Raw genomic sequence first — 18,630 nt, forward strand, 5'->3', positions numbered from 1 at the left:
CACACACAGTGAAGTGGCTTGGCTGTGGGCTGCAGGTCTAATGCGGTGTCTCTCTCTCTCACGGTGTGTGTCTTTCTCCCAGGACGGGGGGAGTCTGGTGGACTCCAGGGGGGCTCTGCGGCTCCCTCTCTTTACTGCCTGGCTGGAGCTCAATCAGAAGGAGGTAACTCTGACCTCTAGCCTAGTCCCCACTGGTGTCTACTGGTGTCTTTTTTCCCCCTGGGGTCTCATTCAGTCCCTGCTCTGCTTTTAGTCTGCTGGACTAACTACTGTACATGCTTACCTCAGATATACAGAGGTAACATGGTGTCCTACTATGTGGTCTGGTTCTGGTCTGTTGATGGGATTGGCGTTTTGTTGGGCTGTTGAAGGTGTGTGGTAACTTTGCTTCCTTCTCTTTCTCTCCTGTTTTTGGTCTCTGGGAGAAGTTTGAATATGATGTATCGCTTTTCACCTTTACCGTATGTCATTTCATGAAGATCTTTCAGAACCTACAAGAATCCCTTTAACTCTGATTTTCTGCATTGGCCTGCTTTTGCATGTTTTTGTACTCTTCTTGAACGTGAAACCCAGACACGTAGTTTCTAGTCGTTTTGAACACCACATGCAAAATTGTGGTGTCTGTATTAAGTGCTTAGAATGCTGGTGTTTTGTAGTTTTGGACCTACTTCACATTGTGGGCTGTGTTGATTAGTCATGTTCATTCAGGAACTTATGGTTTGTTTGTGGTCTACTTTGCATAATTACATCACCCTTCTATCTGTCTGACTATTCAAAAGTCTACACACATTTGTGGTCCTATATCAGTGTTCTCTACAGCTTTGTCTGCTTCGTTCTATTTATTTTTGTGGTTAGAGAAGCTGTATAATCTATGAATGGACCTGTGGTGTATAAGTGATACAATATCAGCCTTATGCTCATCTGTCAGCTCTCATTGACTTCATATATTGAGGTTTGTTCAGGTGAAATAAACATGTCTGAGCCTTGGCAGGGAGGAAGACAGGCAGACAGGTAGGTAGATGGACAGTGATTGTGTTTTCCTTGGCGGCAGTCAGATTCCATCAGAGAGGATTAATGACACTAAACAAGACAGATAGATGAAGATGGCACTTGTAATGAGCATGGACAGTCAATTTCCAAGCGGTGGTTAAACTGTGATTTTGTGTGTGTGCTTAGTGCAGTGGAGAGGACTGTCATATAACAGCTAAAAGGTTCTTGGTTCTTGTCGGGAATTGGATCATGTCGTCAGGCCACGTTGCATCATGGGCATGTCAGCCATGTTTGGGGCTATTGGAATTGTTTACGTTTGGACGTGCGCTCTGTCGTTACTACGTCCCAGCCCATAGTGAACTGTCCATGAGAGGCTAAAGATTTGTAGTTTTTAAACTGATCCGATGTGTAGGCACTCACACCAAGTGAAGGCATCTGCAGTGCACAATGGAGGCAGAAGGTCCAATCATTCCTTCCTTCAGGTCCTTCGGCTTCTTTCCACTCTCCAAAGATAGTGGTCATTGTAGACTGTAGGCGTGAGTATGAGTGTGAATGGTTGTTTGGTTGCATGTTGGCCCTGTGAAAGGCTAGAGACCTGTCTGGTGTTTTTTTAAAGCCTTTTAAACAATGAAAGCAAGGGATGGGGTCTCTCATGTCCCTCAAAGAACAAGTATTATTAGTAATGGATGGGCGGATGCCTTTTTTTAATGAACACAGTCTCCATACATACATGCCTGACGTGATCTCTGCATGTCATACTTTAAGTGTATCCACCTAAACCAACGTCAATGGAGGTTTGACGCTCATGTGGTCAAAACTAGGGGTAAGGTTAGGGATGTAGTTTGGAGGATCATTACAGTCATTTCAGACTGATATGTTCTTGCTTCTGAAACCAAACCAAACTGTCCCCAAACTGTTTGGTGCTAGTTGACAGTGATACCATTGCAACTACTTTGCACTCAAATGGAAACCACAGATGCAAATCTAACCTTAACCTTAACCCAATAAAAGGTATATCCAGTATAGAGTATCAAAAAAGAAAACTCTGATTTTAGCTCAGACTGGCCTTAAAGCACACACGTTGGTTAAACTTCTTATGTCTGTTTTGATGAGTGACCTCGAAGTCAGTCTGAACAGCAGATGTGTACAGCCTTGTGTCATTGGGGAATGAAGCGAAATCTGATAAATCTGTCACTATAGACTGCCTCCATACATGGTGGACTGACATGACTCACTACATCTCTATCTCTGCCTCATTTCTCTCCATTTCCCTCACCATCTCCCACTTTTACATCCCTCCCCTGCTCATCTGTGTTCTGTGTGTGTATGTGTGTGTGTCACTACAAGAAGGAAATTTCACACACCTCACCTAGCATGACTTAACCTCTTATTAACACTGGGAGAGACAAGCTGACGGTGGAATTTTGGGGAGAAGAGAAAAGGGGAGATAAAAATGCTGCGTAGAAAGCGTAGAAATGAAGCTGAGAGATATAGAGAGAAATGTCGACCATATAGTTTATAAACATCTTCTTATCCTTCTGTGTTATCTTGTTGCACTGCATATGTCTGTTATCACTCCTATGATGCATATCGGGCCTTGTTTTATTGTTCCTCTGCTTTTACTGCACAACATTAGCATCAATCCTGGTGAGATAAAGGTTAGATGGTTAATGCAGAGGCACCACGAGGCCAAGATTTTGCTAAGAAGATTAATACTACTGTCATATTAGTATGCTACATACAAAGCGAGATGACTTAGCGTTTAAGACCGGTTGCTTTTGGTTGGATGGAAAAATTATATATACTGTCTATTGTACAAATTAGACAGATTTATCGGTGTATGACAGTTTACAGCTCAATCATGGAGACATGTGAGTCATATGTTGGCAAGTTTAAAAAAGGTAACATTATCAGGATTAGTGGGAGGGGAAAGGAGGACAAAAGTAATGAATCAAGCTAAAGGAGTCACAGAGATGAAACCTGCCTGTAAAATGTGCGGGGGAACGGGGGAAAACCATCAATCAGAAGTTAATGTCACTGATGTCAGTGTGCATCCAGGTGACCACATTTGTTAAGGACTTTTCTCGAAGTCATTTCAGACAGGATTCAGTTTCCCTTACCTCAGTTTGCACATTTGTTTTGCCCCTTCAAAGCCACAAGACAACAATGGCCACTGTCCATCTGTTTCGCTGATAGATACGAGTGTGATGAGGCGACAAAGCAGCAACAACATGTCGGCTTGAAAACAGGACATCGTAGCTCTGTGTAAAGCCTCTGGGAACCGTGTGTGTCTCTGTTTGTCTGTGTGTGTGTGTGTTTGAATAATTCACACTTCTAGGTTTACATAGCCAGAGGGCAGGTGAGGTAATGTGGACATGATAGAGTCTGCCATAGGGAAGGTGGGACATACTAGCCTGTGCATGACACGGTTTAAACACACACACACACAGGTTTGCACAGCTATCTTTTTACGGACTCTGCATTGACTTCCATCCATTCCATAACCTCAGTCATAACCAGTTGATCCTAACCTTAACAGGTTAGGATCAGGTTTTGATCTCCATGAGGACTACTGGTCCTGACAACGTCAGTATTTATGACAGGAAAGAATACAATTGCAGAAATATGCACACGCACGGACACACACTGCTCATGCTCATCAGGGGTCATTTTTTTCATTCAGTAGTTAGAGAAACAATGGCATTTCCTCAGGCAAACCCAAATAAAATAAAAGAGAGTGGGCCAGTTTTCCTTTATTATTGAAATGGACGGTGGGGCTGTCTTCCTGGCCTACTCACACACATACACACAGGCACGCTGCTTACTCACATTATGCAGACATCCTTCCTACTCTCCCCACAAACACATGCACACATAATCACCACCGAGCATTACCCACACACAGGCTATTCTTGTTAGGACGCTGCATCAGGCAGTGGTGCGATGGTTCGATTTTTCTTTTCATCGGTTCAAATCCAGGTTAGAGCAATCAGTATATTGATGAAATTGGTGGTTCAACCAGGGGCCCTTCTCCCTTCTCCCACAATAAAACAAAAAAATCCCCAAAAACTAAGTCTAGATCTTCTTCTAAAAGAGATTCATAGTAAAGTAATGGTTAATTAAAAAGCCTCCCCCTTCACCTTAAACATAACCATAATTCACATCTGACACCTAGACCTAACCAGAGCCTCAGATATTAAGTGCTGCTTCTTCAGGACCAGAATCTGTCTGAGAAGGTCAGTGTTTATGCAAGGAAAAGTCCTAAAGAGGCAAGAAAAAATGAGCATACATAGGTACACACATAGTCATTAGTTGCTCACTTTGACAGTGTTTTAGGCCTGTTTTTTTTTTTTACAAAGCTGTCGAACTGTGTTCAGCATGTAACTCGATCTGTGCAGCAAAGCCCTTTGTCCTGGCCGCAGGGCAGGTTGACTTATCATGTCGCCTTTGACAGGCAGCCTGGCCGTAATAGAGGTGTCGGTGTGAGCCACTGTTGGTGGGAGGGAGGGAGAGTGTGTGTGTGTGCTTGGGTGGGTCTTTTCGCTGCGTCTGCGTGCAGACCGGTTGTTATCGCCGAGAGAGAAAGTGTGGGTGTTTTGATTGCAGCTGGCAGAGTTTTAGTCCTGTCGTGCACGCGAGTGTGTTTGTTTGTGTGCATGTTCCGTCCGCTCGTGTCCTCTGCCGTCCCCGCCTTTGTGGCGAGCTGTGGGGATCAAGTGCGTTGCCATGGTCGCAACAAGCGCATTGCCCCTGGAGACGACACCTGAGAGAGGGGGAATCTTCAGCGGGTCAGAGTCGGCTGGAGGCTACAGAGGAGACTCTCATGGGGCTCCTCACTGTGAGGGCAGAGTGTGCTTTAAAATGAGGCTTCAGAAAGAAGCCTGAAACTATATACAGTTGTAGCGACCGTGGTCACACGCTCATTAACCTAAGCTAAAAAAAGCTAGTGTTTAACCTTGAGAGAAGAGTCATTTATAAAAGTATTACATACAAATCATCATTAGCTCAAATTTATTTTCCCACACTCAGAATGGCAGAAAGGCAGAATGTAACTGATGTCTTTTATTTGAGCATAAATGCAGTATATAAAAGCATTTTTATAATTGTGAATGATTTATTTGAAAAGATTCCACTTACATAAAATGAATTGCATTTATGATTGTGAGGGTTCAACATTCATAGCTGTGTGTGTGTGTGTGTGTGTGTGTGTGTGTATGTATCTTACCAGCATGTGTAACAGCTGCAGCCTGTGATATTTTGGGTTGTGGGTCCATTATGTGTGACATCTGGGTCTCGCTCTCCCTCTCATGTTTTGCTTCCTGTTTTTTTCTTTCTTTCTGTCTTTATCTCATCCTCTCTTCACATGAATTCTAAAGCGCTGATGCGATTTTAATCAGTGTGGCTTCACATTAACCTGAGGAGTCTACACACGGAGTGGCTTCCTTTATCTTCGACAACTTTTTATGCAGTTATCACACTTTCACTCATCTCTAATTTTAAATTCCCACTGCTTTGAAGCAATTTGAGTTAATTGTTTGTTTTAACGAGCAGTTCATCACGTTGCCAAATGACACTTACTATATCTCATGCATGGAAAAAATAATAATTTTAGACTCCGCTGTGTGTGTTTTATACATCTAACTCACATCAAAGAAAGCAAATGACTGTAATGATCAAAATATTGAGCTGCTTGAAATTAAGAGGAGAATAAAGCAATTCTTTGATACCTATCCAAATGAATTCTATGGAATCTTATGAAAGTTAGTAAGTAAGCTCAGGGTATTAGCTCAAAGTATTAAAGTTGAAACAAGGACATGAAAAAATAATTTTTGCCACTTAATGGTATTTTCGAGCGACTTTATTAACTGTGATGTGAAACACTGGCATGCTTTATAATCACATTGATATTTTGTCCTTCAGAAGAGGACAGAGAAAACTTTCTCTCCACTCTGTTCCTCCTCTCAGTGTCTTTTTATTCACCATTAATGAGTCTCTTGGATTATTTTCGGTGTTTTCATCTGCTCGTTTTTCTACAGCTTCAGGCTACAAGCTGCTCGGCGTCTTCCTGAGCAAAACCAGACCTTGTTTTTGTTTTTTTCTGCCCACAGAGGGACACTCAGCAGGGGAACTGCATGAGATTGTCCTAATTATAGTGGGCAAGTGTAATTACACAATCTTGATTTGCAGACCTGAGCTTGTAGGATGTATCATGTGCCTCTCACCTGAACGCTGCTGCTGCTGCAGACAGACTTCCTGAAGTGCAGTCTACACTGTCTCAGGTAGACTCCATGTTACCTAACGCCGACGCTATAAATCAAGAGATGCACTTTTCGGCTCAGAGTTACGGCACCTCAGCCAACACTGGGAGGCCCCCGACAAGAATTAACTGGATCACGCGTGGACTGCCTGGAAAGACAGATGTCTGTGGCGATGCTTGCCTAGGAGGGGAAGTGGGTGGGTTTAACTCAGGTAGGCACCTGTAGATACCTGCACAGACGGTTAGTTGGCCTTGTTGGTGACAGGGGTTTGGGTTTGAGATTTGCGGTTTTATTTGTCATTTGTATACGCACAGTTAGTTACAGTGTGAGTGACGATGCCATTTTTGGTGCGGACTCTTACAGACGGTATAAAAAGGGGAAAGGAGGCGAATAAATAATGAAAAATTAAGAAAGCTGTTTAGTCTGTGGTCACAATATAATACTATAAAATACACACTTTAAGTACTCAGTATTGCATTTGTATACAAGATATACTGCAATTGTTAATTGATCATCCGACAGTATATCAGCAACAATTTTGATATTCAAATAAATTTTTAAGCAACAATAAACAAGAATAAATGTCTGTGAGTGGGTTGATTGACTGATCAATCAAATCAATCAGTCAATCCAAACAAATAACTGGCTAATGAATCTACACTAAAGTAATATGATAAATGATAAAGTGCATAGACATAAAATGGTTGTTAATTGCTCACTTTCTTGATTACATTTATTTTTCTGTCTGCATTTTGGCTCACCTTTTACCAACCTCCTGTCTGTTGCTGCCATTAGTATCCTTCTCCTCCCTCCTGTCTACACTTACTTGTGAACATGTATGGTGACACATTCACTGACAAACTCCATGACCAGAGAAGACCGTCCCTTTGTGCTCTCCTGGCTCCTGATTAGATAGTGATGTGGGACACTGAGATGCCTGTGTTAACTGAGAAAAGTCTCTATATCAAATATTGCAAGACAGCGATGTAACACAGATGTGAACTGAATGAGTTCTCTGGCAGCACTGTTAATGTACAGTGCAATAATTCCATGCATCTGTATGTATATAAAGATTGACAGGAGCAGTGGTGTCAGTCTTCATGTTGTTGTTTTTTTGGTGCAGAATCAGTGGAAACAGGGCCTGTTGATTGGGAGTGGCAGGGACAAAGCTCTATAATAGTCCCTCTGGGTCGGAAAATATTCAGAAGTAGAGTCCACCTGAGCCTCAACACTGCAGCCCTCTGTTGCTCTTTTTTTTTTCTTTTTTTTTTGTACCCGTCTGCCAGTCACTCCTTTGTCTTTCTCTTCCAGTGTCTTATTTCTGGTCAGCCTGCTTCCCAGTTTTTGTGTGTCACTTTTTTTCACCCTCTTCCTTTGCCGTGTCCCTGCCCCACCAGTATCTTATTACTCTAATCCTATTTATGTAGGCGTTACACACATTTTTTTTTTCTATCCATGCCTATTTTCTTCTTTGCCTGTCCGCTGCTGGTTTGGAAATGTGATGATACTGTTAAAAAAATGAAATAAGTAAAAGAAAAAACACACAAAAAACAAAAAACAGCACTGTGATCAGGTCTGGGATCTGTCGTCTCATGTGTTTTTGTAGTTTAAAGATTAGGTGAAAGAAATCTATTATTTTGTGATTTTAAATTAAATATTTCCAAGTCTATATTTCAACCATTCTCCATCAACATTTGCTTTGGTGTCTCACGACCTCACTCCTATTTCAGAGAGACATGGTTAATTCCTTAACCTAAAGTTCTCTTTGAACATTCGTTTCATCTCACTCATGTCTCCACAGACATAAAAACAACTCTGCGCTAATCTGAGAGAGTCGTGTTGAGCTGAGAGGCTTACTCAGCATTGTGTGAGCTGATCTGAAATTGGTTTGAATTTAACAAACATTCTTTATATTTATTTTATATTGAGAAGTTGCACACTACAGCTTTAAATGTATGTATCTGCTGATAAAACCAGAGTGACTCATATTCTCACAAATATCATGTCTTATTCATTTCCTTTCATGCCAGCATAGAAAAGACCTGTTATTTTTTTAACGGTCGACACACTTTCAGTTAAACTCCTAAAATGGCTCCTGTTTCTGGTTCCAAGTCTACTATTGTTGGGTAAATGCTCCACTGAACTTCGGTCTCAGGTTAGATATTATATATATAAGAACTAAAAGCCATTTGTTGGCCTGATTTTTGAAGCATATCCACATTTTTCTCAGAGCAGCATTCGTCGGACACAAGCCTTGATGAAGGAATTAGCCGACTTTGTAATCATTAGTCGTGAGTGAAAGCACAATGGGCTTTCTTGTTGTCTTAAATGCACGAGCAGCTCACGTGCTGCCGTTGTTGCTGGATTTGGATTCAATTGAGCTTAACATTGTTTGTGTAGTGCTGAGCCACACATGCAACTTCCTCCAGGAACAAAGAAAAAATATATATGATATAATAATAATGATATAAACTAAAATGAATTAGTTAAAAGTGTTAAAAGATGGTACTGTCTTTAATGGTGTATTATTATTTTAGAATTATTAGTTAGTGGATATAATATTCGATTTTTGTCTTTGTTTTGTTTTATCTTTCTATTTCATGTTTTTCAACCATTTCTTCATTATTATACTATAGAATGCTTAATTTCCCGCATTATTTGCACTATTATCTGTGAATTTTGACGCTTCACTAATGCATTCCTTATTTATATTATTTTTCAGCCTAACATCGGACGTCTGGGCATCCCTCATGGACCCTCTGGAGAAAAAGTGGCCGTGGTTGCTGTGGACGACTGTGACATCTCCATGGCGATTCGCTTCGGAAGGCAGATCGGCAATTACTCCTGCGCTGCCCAGGGAACCCAGACTGGACAGAAAAAGTAAACTTTTTTTCCTTCCTCTCTCACTCTCTCTGAGTTTAAACACTCGTAGGACCTCACAGAGCCTCACTAAACGCTCTGGACTGCTGCAGCAACAACCAGTTATTCAAATTAAATTTAATCAAATGACCATTATGTATCTCACACAGGGGAAAGAAACATTAAGTCCAGTTTAGGTTGTTGCTGTTTTTTGTGGTTCATTATCCAAAATGCAAACAAACAAACAAACAAAAGAAGCAAAAGTTGTGTCTTCCTCTCTCGCTGTGGTCACAAACATTCATAGGCCCACCCTGGTGGATTCTGGTACTTTACCAATCATCCTGCATAAGTACATGATACCCACACTATGCCCAAACTGGGAATGTACTAAATAACAAAAACTCAAATGCCAAGCAAATCTAATTAACTAAATGAAACAAAAGCATGTGTAAATATTGATAATCAAAAATCTGATTATAATAAAAAAACAACTTGTTTGATTTTGTTACTAATGAACCAACAACTAAATAACTCACACATGTCATAAACCAGAGTCAGTCATTAGCACAATTTCCAGTCTTTTCACTGGATAACAAGAAGACAACAGTAGCATCGGAACACCAAAGCTATTCACAATTATTAAAAACAGTGATGCATCATCAGAGCAGAGAGGTTCTGTAACCCAAACAATGCGTAAGTTGGTTGACACTTCATGAAATAAGATACAAAAAATTATTTCTAAGATAAAACTATCCTTTTTTGTTTACTTTGTGTGGCAGCCACTGAGATTTTAGACGAGAAAGTGTAGGCGCTGTTACCCTGAGGCAGTGAGAGAAGTGTAAGAGAACCACTGGAACGTATGAGTCTGCTGTTAGGAAATATTATATACTTAATTATGCCAGTTATTGTTGTATCATATTTAAACTCACCCTGGGAAGAGAGCCCGTATGTCTGCTCATGCCTCTTATGACAGACGTATTTATGATTAATTCATTGAAAATGTTTGAGAAACCGGCTGAATGTCTTGCTGCTCGTCACTGAAGAACAAATCCTTTCCTCTGTCTTGTTCCTGCATGAAACCCATTGTCTCCTGCCAATACTGCACTAGCCTACAGTAGCTCAGCTAATAGGGAAAACTTGTACCTTGGAGGCTACAATGGCCTTTATTACAAGTGATCACTTAACACTCATTCAAGCTTACTCTCCTCCTTTTGTCTTAAATCCCTGAGATCAGTGCGTGGCATTGCCGCTGTCAGACGTGGCCTCAGACAACCAAGAAGTCATCACAACACAGGCTTAAAGTGACTTACCATGTATTTACCACAGACTAATTGATTTCCATTTTCAATAGCGTGAGAGGGTTTTTTTCTCTCTCTCTGAGAGCGCTAACATGCTGAGGCACATTTAGTATGCAGAGGGTGGGGACAGGGGAGTTAATGAGGTTACATTCCTTCAGGAACTTGTTGCACAGGTAGCCGACACTGGCAGTTCAGAGTAACTTTAACTGTGTCAAACTGTAGTTTTACAGTACGGTTCACTGTTGTGTAATGAGATGCAGAGCAAGCAAAGGCCTGCAGGTCTGAACATCTTACAACTGTGAGTAAGACAGAGGAAGAAACCGCTCGTCATTCAGCGCGGTCCCTTTTTACACAATTTCCCGCAAAAGGCATTGTCCGACATGCACAAGCTTTCACATGCTACTTGGCCAAACATTAGATAGTCTAGTTTATTACGTGTCAAGTCAGTATAATCAGTATGGCTCAGTATATAAAGTATTAATTACATTCTGTGTTCCATGTCCACAGAGAGTATTTAATAAATGTGTATTAAAACGGACGTACAGTATGAGCATGATTCTGCATTCAGAGCAGGTACTAAAAAAAGTACCTGGTACTATCGCTAATGGATACATACTATTCCATTACACTGTCTTGTCACTAATGGATACTGTCCATATTTACTTTAGATGACGGATATGAGATTGACATCTAGTTGAATATTCTCACTTTCCAAATGTTATAATTACCTGTTACTGTAAATATGGGTTTAGGGAGTCACTTTACTCATAGTGCATGTGATGTGCAGTGAGTTCCTGATCGATTAAATACAAATGCAGACATGCAACAGTGTGGGCGGGGATACTGTGTGACTGTTCACCCCTTCCTTCAGAAACAATGCAAAAGTCTTCCCTTTAAAAAAACAAAAGGTTTGCATTTTTAACACTTTTACATGCAAATACATGTCAGAATCAGGGATACTTAATTGAACCCTTTGGAGCTATGTAGATAAAGTAGATTAAAGATTGTTGTATATAACAAGATTGTTGTTATAATCACAATTTTGCACAGAAGTTTCATTTGTACCTCAGATTTTAAAACATGTGCCACAGTTTTGTGTAACCAATGCATTTTTAATACATTCAGGTAAAAAAAAAAGGTAGATCTCTGATAAGTGTTCTGTGTCATCTGCAGGTCTCTGGACTTGACTGGACCACTGTTGCTAGGCGGCGTTCCCAACCTGCCTGAGGACTTCCCGGTCAGGAACCGAGACTTTGTAGGCTGCATGAGAAACCTCACCATAGACAGCAAACCCATTGACATGGCCAGCTTCATTGCTAACAACGGCACCACAGAAGGTTAGTTACGCAAGATTAGACACCAAATCCATGTCTACTCGTTAAGTAAAACTCCTTGGAGTTATTTACATCCCATTAACACACACTCTACATACAGATATTCATTTTTTTTGTGTGTGTGTCCTAAATGTTCAGGTTGTCCCGCAAAGAAGAACTTCTGCTCAAATGATGTGTGTCAGAATGGAGGAGTGTGCGTCAGCAAGTGGAACACCTACAGCTGCGACTGCCCAATTGGTTATGGAGGCAAGAACTGTGAACAAGGTGAGAGTGACAGGAAATGAAGACATGTGTGTGCATTTACCTGCAGTGTGCACATGCATGTTGAGGACTTACAGGACATAGTGTGTGGACACTGGGTTAAGGAGCTCCTCCCTTGACTCAGTCTGAGTCATGCAGCAGTCTCAGTTGAAAGTCACATTAAAGCACTCCACTCCACCAGCTTAAAAGCACAAAACAAGGCCCTCAGGTCTGGAGTTTTAGGACCAAGATCAAACTCTCTGACTCAGTCCTCATGACTTGGACTCAACAGATGTAACAAAAGAAACGCAAGTACATACACTCACTTAGTTTCTTGACGTTAGGATAACGAATTTCTAGAATTTAGAATAGCGTAGGCACTCTACACATCCTCCACTGTTCCAGCCACGGGACTTTAACCCGGAAATAAAAGAGGTTGTTACACAGACGAATAAGACAAAAGTGAGAGCGCATTTTTTGGACCGATGAGGAGATAGAAAAATCCTGCTATTTTGAAGTTGATGTATGGTATAAAGACACAGAATGGTACTCGGCATGCTAACAACTAGCTGCAACCTAAAATTGTTTTTGGTCTATGGCGTAATAAGTCAACGACAAAACTTGTATAGTGGGACAAGGACAGTAGGACATCTGTAGCTCGTCTTAACAGTGAATGGAAATGTACTGACTGTTCCACTACACCAGACAGAGGTTGTTAGAGGCAATAAATTGTTTGTTAAAAGGAAACATAAAAGCACCACAGCTTTTCACCAGTGTTATTAACGTTGCCTAACCCATCTCATGTTCTTCTATGGTAAGGAGAGAACTCTGATTCCCTCCTTCAGGGCGAGCTTCCAAACAATGTGTGAAGGTGTGAATGCTTCTCTTTTGCCATCTCGTCTATGAGGTAGCCGCCCAGCCAGTGCCAGGCTCCGGTGTCCAGTATCTGAACTGGGCCGGGATCACAGCGAGCTGGGAAGAGGTTTTTATCTGCTTGGCTTCTTGTTGACAAGTTTGGTTTGAGGCGCCACACAAGAACCGGGAGATTTGTTGTCATTTTTTCGACTTGCCAAACATCCAGACTGGAGATACGCTGTTTGTCTTTCCTCTGATTCTTTTTATTTATTTTTTTAATGTCAGTTTTACAGACCATTTTTAAGTCAGGGAATGCGTCCTATCATGCCAACCTAAAGCCAGGGCAAATATACGCTTATTGTACATGTCTGTGGCTCATGGGTGGCATTAACCTGTTATGACCTCAAAGGGATCTCAAAGCTTGAATCCTGGACTTGTGTCAAACAAGCTTTTACCATGATTCAATTTTGTTTGTAGTCAACATATCTGGGTGAATAAGCTAATCTTCTTTAAGACGTCACGAATAAAACTCACGGACAAGACACTCAGTTTGAACCTTCAAGAGGGTCAAAGCTCCATCATCTCTGCTCTCCCATACACTAACTGCAGCTGCTACTGCTGCCTCCCACTTCTTAGAAGAATTTAAAGAATCGTGTTTTACCAGATTTATGTTCAGTCACTTAAATGGGATACGTGTAAAATATGTAGCGTAGTTTAATTATTGACCAACTGTCTTGCAACCCGGCTGTTAAAGAGATACAAGGAAAGGAAAGGAAAGACGATAGGAAAGGAAAGGAAAGAGGATAGGAAAGGATCTTTATTCTTATAAAGATTGGATTCTATCCAACCAAAATTGTGCAATAAAATTACAAGGCCAGATGGAGGGTTGATACAAGTGGCATTATTGAGTGAGTGGCGGTGGGTAAAACCAAAAAAACAAACCAAAACATTTAGGTTTGCGCCTCACAAATTAATATTTAAGTTATACTTGCTGCACCATTGTTATCATCGAAGCCAGTATTTCCATTTAACATGTTTCCTTAACCTCTGACGACACATCGTAGTCATTGTGTGCCTTAACACAAAATCTTTATACACTGAGCAGCTTCCTGACTTCTCATCCAGCCTTATCATAAGGTCAATGTTTCAATGACCTCTGCAAAAGGAATGTCTGCAGTTGCTTTGTTTTTTTTTGCTTGTGCTAATGAGCAGATGATCACATACCGATGGAGCACAGAAGCTCTCTCTTTGCCCTCATCTTCTTCTGAAAACCGGTCCCATCAAAGCTAATCAGAACAGAGAAGTGTTCCTAGTGACCTAAGCTTTGATAAAGTATTCTGAATTAAAACACTACAGCCGTCTGCTCCGAGGAACAAACATGCGTCTCATAATTATAGCTTTCATATTTGTGTATTTAACTGTGAACAGTTTGGTTGAAGTCTGTGCCCTGAGGACTCGCACACTAAGTCTGTGCTGCAGCGTGCACACAGGAGGAAACACTGAGAGTGTGCTCTGCTGAAAGATTGACCCTTTCTCTGTGTCTGTGTTGCTTCTGTGTGAGCTCTCACTCATCATCCACAGACGTTTAGACAGAACTTGTCTGAACGGTTTTGTATGGATTTGTATGCATTAAAGTGTTACTGTTTAGTTAAGACTTAAGCCTTTAAATAATAATAATTATGATCTGATTGTAAACGTACAATCAAATTGACAAAATCATGTCATGATTTTAGCATAACTAAACAAATAATACATAAGCAACACAGTATCTACTTTATTTGAAAAGTAGTTTTTTTGACACTTTGGTACATAGCTTTAAATGGGTTATGGTTATGTACTCAGATACACTATATTATGTTATATTATATTATTATATTTTCACTGTGGTTTTTTTTAAGCAGCACATCCATAGCAGAAAAACATACTTAAGCATTTATTTATCACAATATCATGCAGCCCTAAATAATTAATTTGAATTCCGTATTACACAAGGGGGTAAGTGCTTTTTTTTTCGTCTCTGTCTATCATTTTGCTTTGTCCGTCACTGCACCGAAGTGAACAATTCTCTTGGATTTCTCAGTTGGCAGTTTATCGTGAAATTCTCCGAGCATGTGCAGTCTTGTAGCACGTTACCTCATTCTGTAGTAGGCATCTGTTTAATGGAATCGAAAGTATGTTTTAAGTCAAGCTGTTTTAAGATGTGTTAAAACACATCTATTGTCTTAAGGCCCATTTTGTAAGAATTTGTGATATCTAATCTAAGTGACGCTGCAGATTGCAACAAACACAGGACTACGCCACTCAGCCCTTCCCTTCCCTTTCACAAATGCAATAGGGAACTACGGTGATCTTCAAATATCTTCAACTGTCGTTTCCTCCTCTTTCCTCATTAATTTATGCACCGGGTATATGTGGGTGGAGCCGTTCCCCTTCATTTGTGAAGTACACTTCCACACAAAATGCACATCCATTCAGGCTGTCGTAGAAACACGATGGCACAAGATGGCGGCCCTTGCCCAAAGTAAATTCACTGTAAAAGGCTTATTTTAAGGCCCCGAAAACCAAACCATTTTAATTTCATAGCATTTATCCACTTTATACAAACATATAAAGGGAGGACCTACATTTGGGCACTAAATGTTACACACTGGACCTTTAACACAACATAATTGTTAAGTCTTTCTCTCCTGTTGTGTCACTCTGCAGTGATGCCGTCTCCTCAGTTCTTTGATGGTCAGGCACTGGTTTCCTGGAGCAACCCAGACATTACCGTCGCTGTGCCGTGGTACTTGGGCCTCATGTTCCGCACCAGGCAGCCCGCTGGCACCCTCATGCAGGCCAATGTTGGACTGTCCTCCACCATCAACCTCATGGTAACATGGACAGCACGTTGTCAATAAATCCGGGTTAAGATAAATGTCACGACAGTCTAATTCATCCCTCTTCTCTGCCATCCAGGTGAGCGAGCAGCATGTCCGCATGGAAGTGCTGCTGAGGCAGCAGATGGTGGCGTCGCTGAGCTTCCCCCAAGTCCGCGTCAATGACGGGGAGTGGCACCACTTGCTCGTAGAATTAAAGAGTATTAAAGATGGCAAAGACATCAAATACATGGCCACTGTGTCCCTGGATTACAACATGTACAAGGTACCTGACAAAATTATATCATGAAGAGTGAAAGAAATGAGATTTTTAAATTTTTTTTATTGGGAAGAAAACATTTTTTGAATGTTTAATTGTATTTTATGGCAGAAGAAGGTCGAGATCGGAAACGACCTGCCTGGTTTGAAGCTGCAGACTCTTCATATTGGAGGTTTGCCTGGAGAGGGAAACCATGTCAAGAAAGGATTTGTTGGCTGTATACAGGTCAGTACAGATTTTTGTTGCATTTGTGTGACAAAAAAAAATACACAAAAATACTACAAAAGAATGTAAACACTTCTCTTGTATGACATAACATCTATGAACCTGCATGCATTGGAGAATCATGTGGCCCAGAAGTGAATGCTGATTAAACAAATTCCCACTAGTAAAAACCCAATGAAACATGTTTTTTGACTAATAGGGTTAAAGTTTGTTATCCACCTCTTCTTCTTCAGTCCTCTCTCATTCTGAATTCTAACACCCACTCATTCGTCTTGTCCTCCTGTGCTGTCTATCAGGGCGTGCGCATGGGTGAGACCTCCACCAACGTAGCCAATGTGAACATGGCTCAGGGCCTAAAGATTCGTGTGGAGGAGGGCTGCAACATGGACGACCCCTGTGACTCCAACATCTGCCCTGACAACAGCCACTGCAGTGATGACTGGAGCATGTACACCTGCGTGTGTGACCCAGGTAACACACGCCCCCATAAATAAACACACTATATTCTTTTGCTCAGAAGGCTTTGTGTGTACATTTCTCACCTTTTCCCCACCCCCCCCCCTGCTTAGGTTACTTTGGTAAGGAGTGTGTGGACGCTTGTCATCTCAACCCCTGCGAACACGTTTCCACCTGCGTCCGCAAACCAAGTTCCTCCCACGGATACACCTGTGAATGTGGACAGAACTACTATGGCCAGTACTGTGAGAACAAGTAAGGTCACATCCTCTCCGTGTGTATGTACAGTATATGTGTGACTGACATCGTCTTACAATAGGTTTCACCTTTAGATCATTCTTCATTTTGCTATTTCATTTTCTTTCATTTTTAACAATCTAAATCAATAGATATATCAATATAATAATAATTATATAATAATCAATAGTAATTTTAGTGCTGTTAGTCACATATAAGGCTATCCCTCAGGTATTGGAAACAGCTTTAGGCATTATGAGGATTTTTAATGATTGGTAAATGAGTCGAACATATGAGTGTGATTCTGTACATAATATAGATTACATTACATTACATGTCATTTGGTATGACACATGCACATCCCGATGTTTAAAATAATCAGATTAAAAATGAACTTTGTCTCCCGCCAGAAGAAGCACATTAATCTTCTCTTGTAACGATAGGTTCTTGCTCTCTTTGTAATGTCGCCAATGTCCTGAGTCTAAGAGAGCTGATTTATTTGTCAGTAATCTGAGCTTGATAGTGTTTCTGTGTCCTGAGTGTGTGTGTGTGAGGAGAGAGAGAAACATTCAGTGACATAGTCAGGTAAAAACCACGTAGAACGAGGTGTGCAGGCTTGCGCAGCCAGCGCTGTCGAAGAATTAGCCGGTCCTGATTGAAAGCCCCTCTGAACCCTGACCCGTCTGACACGCATCACTTCCTGTGTTGAGCAGGATGTGGGATTCCCCCCCTGGTACGCCTGACTGAACCTCCATAGGTGTTTAGTCTCTGTTGCCTTCATACTGGTGCTTGTCCCCTATCAGATCACATCACTCAGCCAGAGATCGCATCTCTCTCTTGAGAGAGAAAGGAAGTCTCTGTGTGTTAGCATGAATGAGTCACACTTGATTCATTGACTTCAAACTGTAGAGGGAGTTTATTCTAGATTCAGGGCAACTGAGGGCGTCATGTTTGAGATAAACTCAACAGATAGTCAGCTATCAGATTTGTCCAAGTAATCAGTAACATGTCAGGAGCACCTTACAAATGACTTGTCTGACTGAAGTTGTAGCGGATTCAGCTTTTTTCCCCCCTAAAACATCTTCTCTTAAGCAGGTAATATGATATTCCATTACCAGAAAAGAATCAAAATCATTCTTCTTCTTTAATTCTTGTGTGTTTACCCTGCATTTCTGGGTAGATTTGTCGTCCATGCATCTGGTAATTGTAGATAAAGAAATAATGACGCATGTGCGGAGTCTAATTTAATGTGTTTTTGTTTTCGAATGACAGAGTGGAGAAGCCGTGTCCCCAAGGCTGGTGGGGCAATCCCATGTGTGGTCCCTGCAACTGTGACACGAGCAGAGGTTTTCACAAGGACTGCAACAAGACCACTGGAGAGTGTCGCTGCAAGGTATCTAAACATTTCACTGCTTAAGAGGCCATATTACTGTTTGTTTCGTGATTCACGAGATGATGTGTGCTTAAAGCAAAGGAGACACAGCGTAGGACACCAATAATAGATGCTGTTATTCAAAACTGTAGTGTGTATCTTTTAAATATAAACAAATCTCTGTTACATTCAAACCACTGATGATTTAAGCCTATCAGCTCCACACGACTCTGTCTGTGTTTCTCAGTATAGCAATGTTTGGATTTCCCTGAGCTGCACACAGGAAGTGGTTTGTTTAATGTCAAGACAGACAGAGACGACAGCAACATTGTGCTAGTAAAGCAGGACAAATGCAAACAAGTATGACT

The 18,630-nt window shown here is 41.1% G+C and overlaps 1 protein-coding gene across 3 annotated transcripts in view; it reads left to right on the plus strand.

The window, feature by feature from the left end:
• Nucleotides 1–18,630, plus strand: part of celsr1a (cadherin EGF LAG seven-pass G-type receptor 1a) — an 85,528-nt gene that overhangs the window by 48,346 nt on the left and 18,552 nt on the right. For 2 of the 3 annotated variants that reach the window (XM_058624040.1, XM_058624041.1), the window contains exons 7-16: nt 83–163; nt 8,971–9,128; nt 11,579–11,742; nt 11,878–12,003; nt 15,541–15,707; nt 15,793–15,978; nt 16,084–16,197; nt 16,494–16,668; nt 16,767–16,908; nt 18,163–18,283. In XM_058624040.1, the coding sequence (XP_058480023.1) occupies nt 83–163; nt 8,971–9,128; nt 11,579–11,742; nt 11,878–12,003; nt 15,541–15,707; nt 15,793–15,978; nt 16,084–16,197; nt 16,494–16,668; nt 16,767–16,908; nt 18,163–18,283 (1,434 nt within the window). The remainder of the gene's footprint in view (nt 1–82; nt 164–8,970; nt 9,129–11,578; nt 11,743–11,877; nt 12,004–15,540; nt 15,708–15,792; nt 15,979–16,083; nt 16,198–16,493; nt 16,669–16,766; nt 16,909–18,162; nt 18,284–18,630) is intronic. The other variant, XM_058624042.1, reaches the window with a different exon arrangement.

The sequence above is a fragment of the Solea solea genome, chromosome 3 (genome assembly GCF_958295425.1).
Source record: "Solea solea chromosome 3, fSolSol10.1, whole genome shotgun sequence".
Lineage (NCBI taxonomy): Eukaryota > Metazoa > Chordata > Actinopteri > Pleuronectiformes > Soleidae > Solea > Solea solea.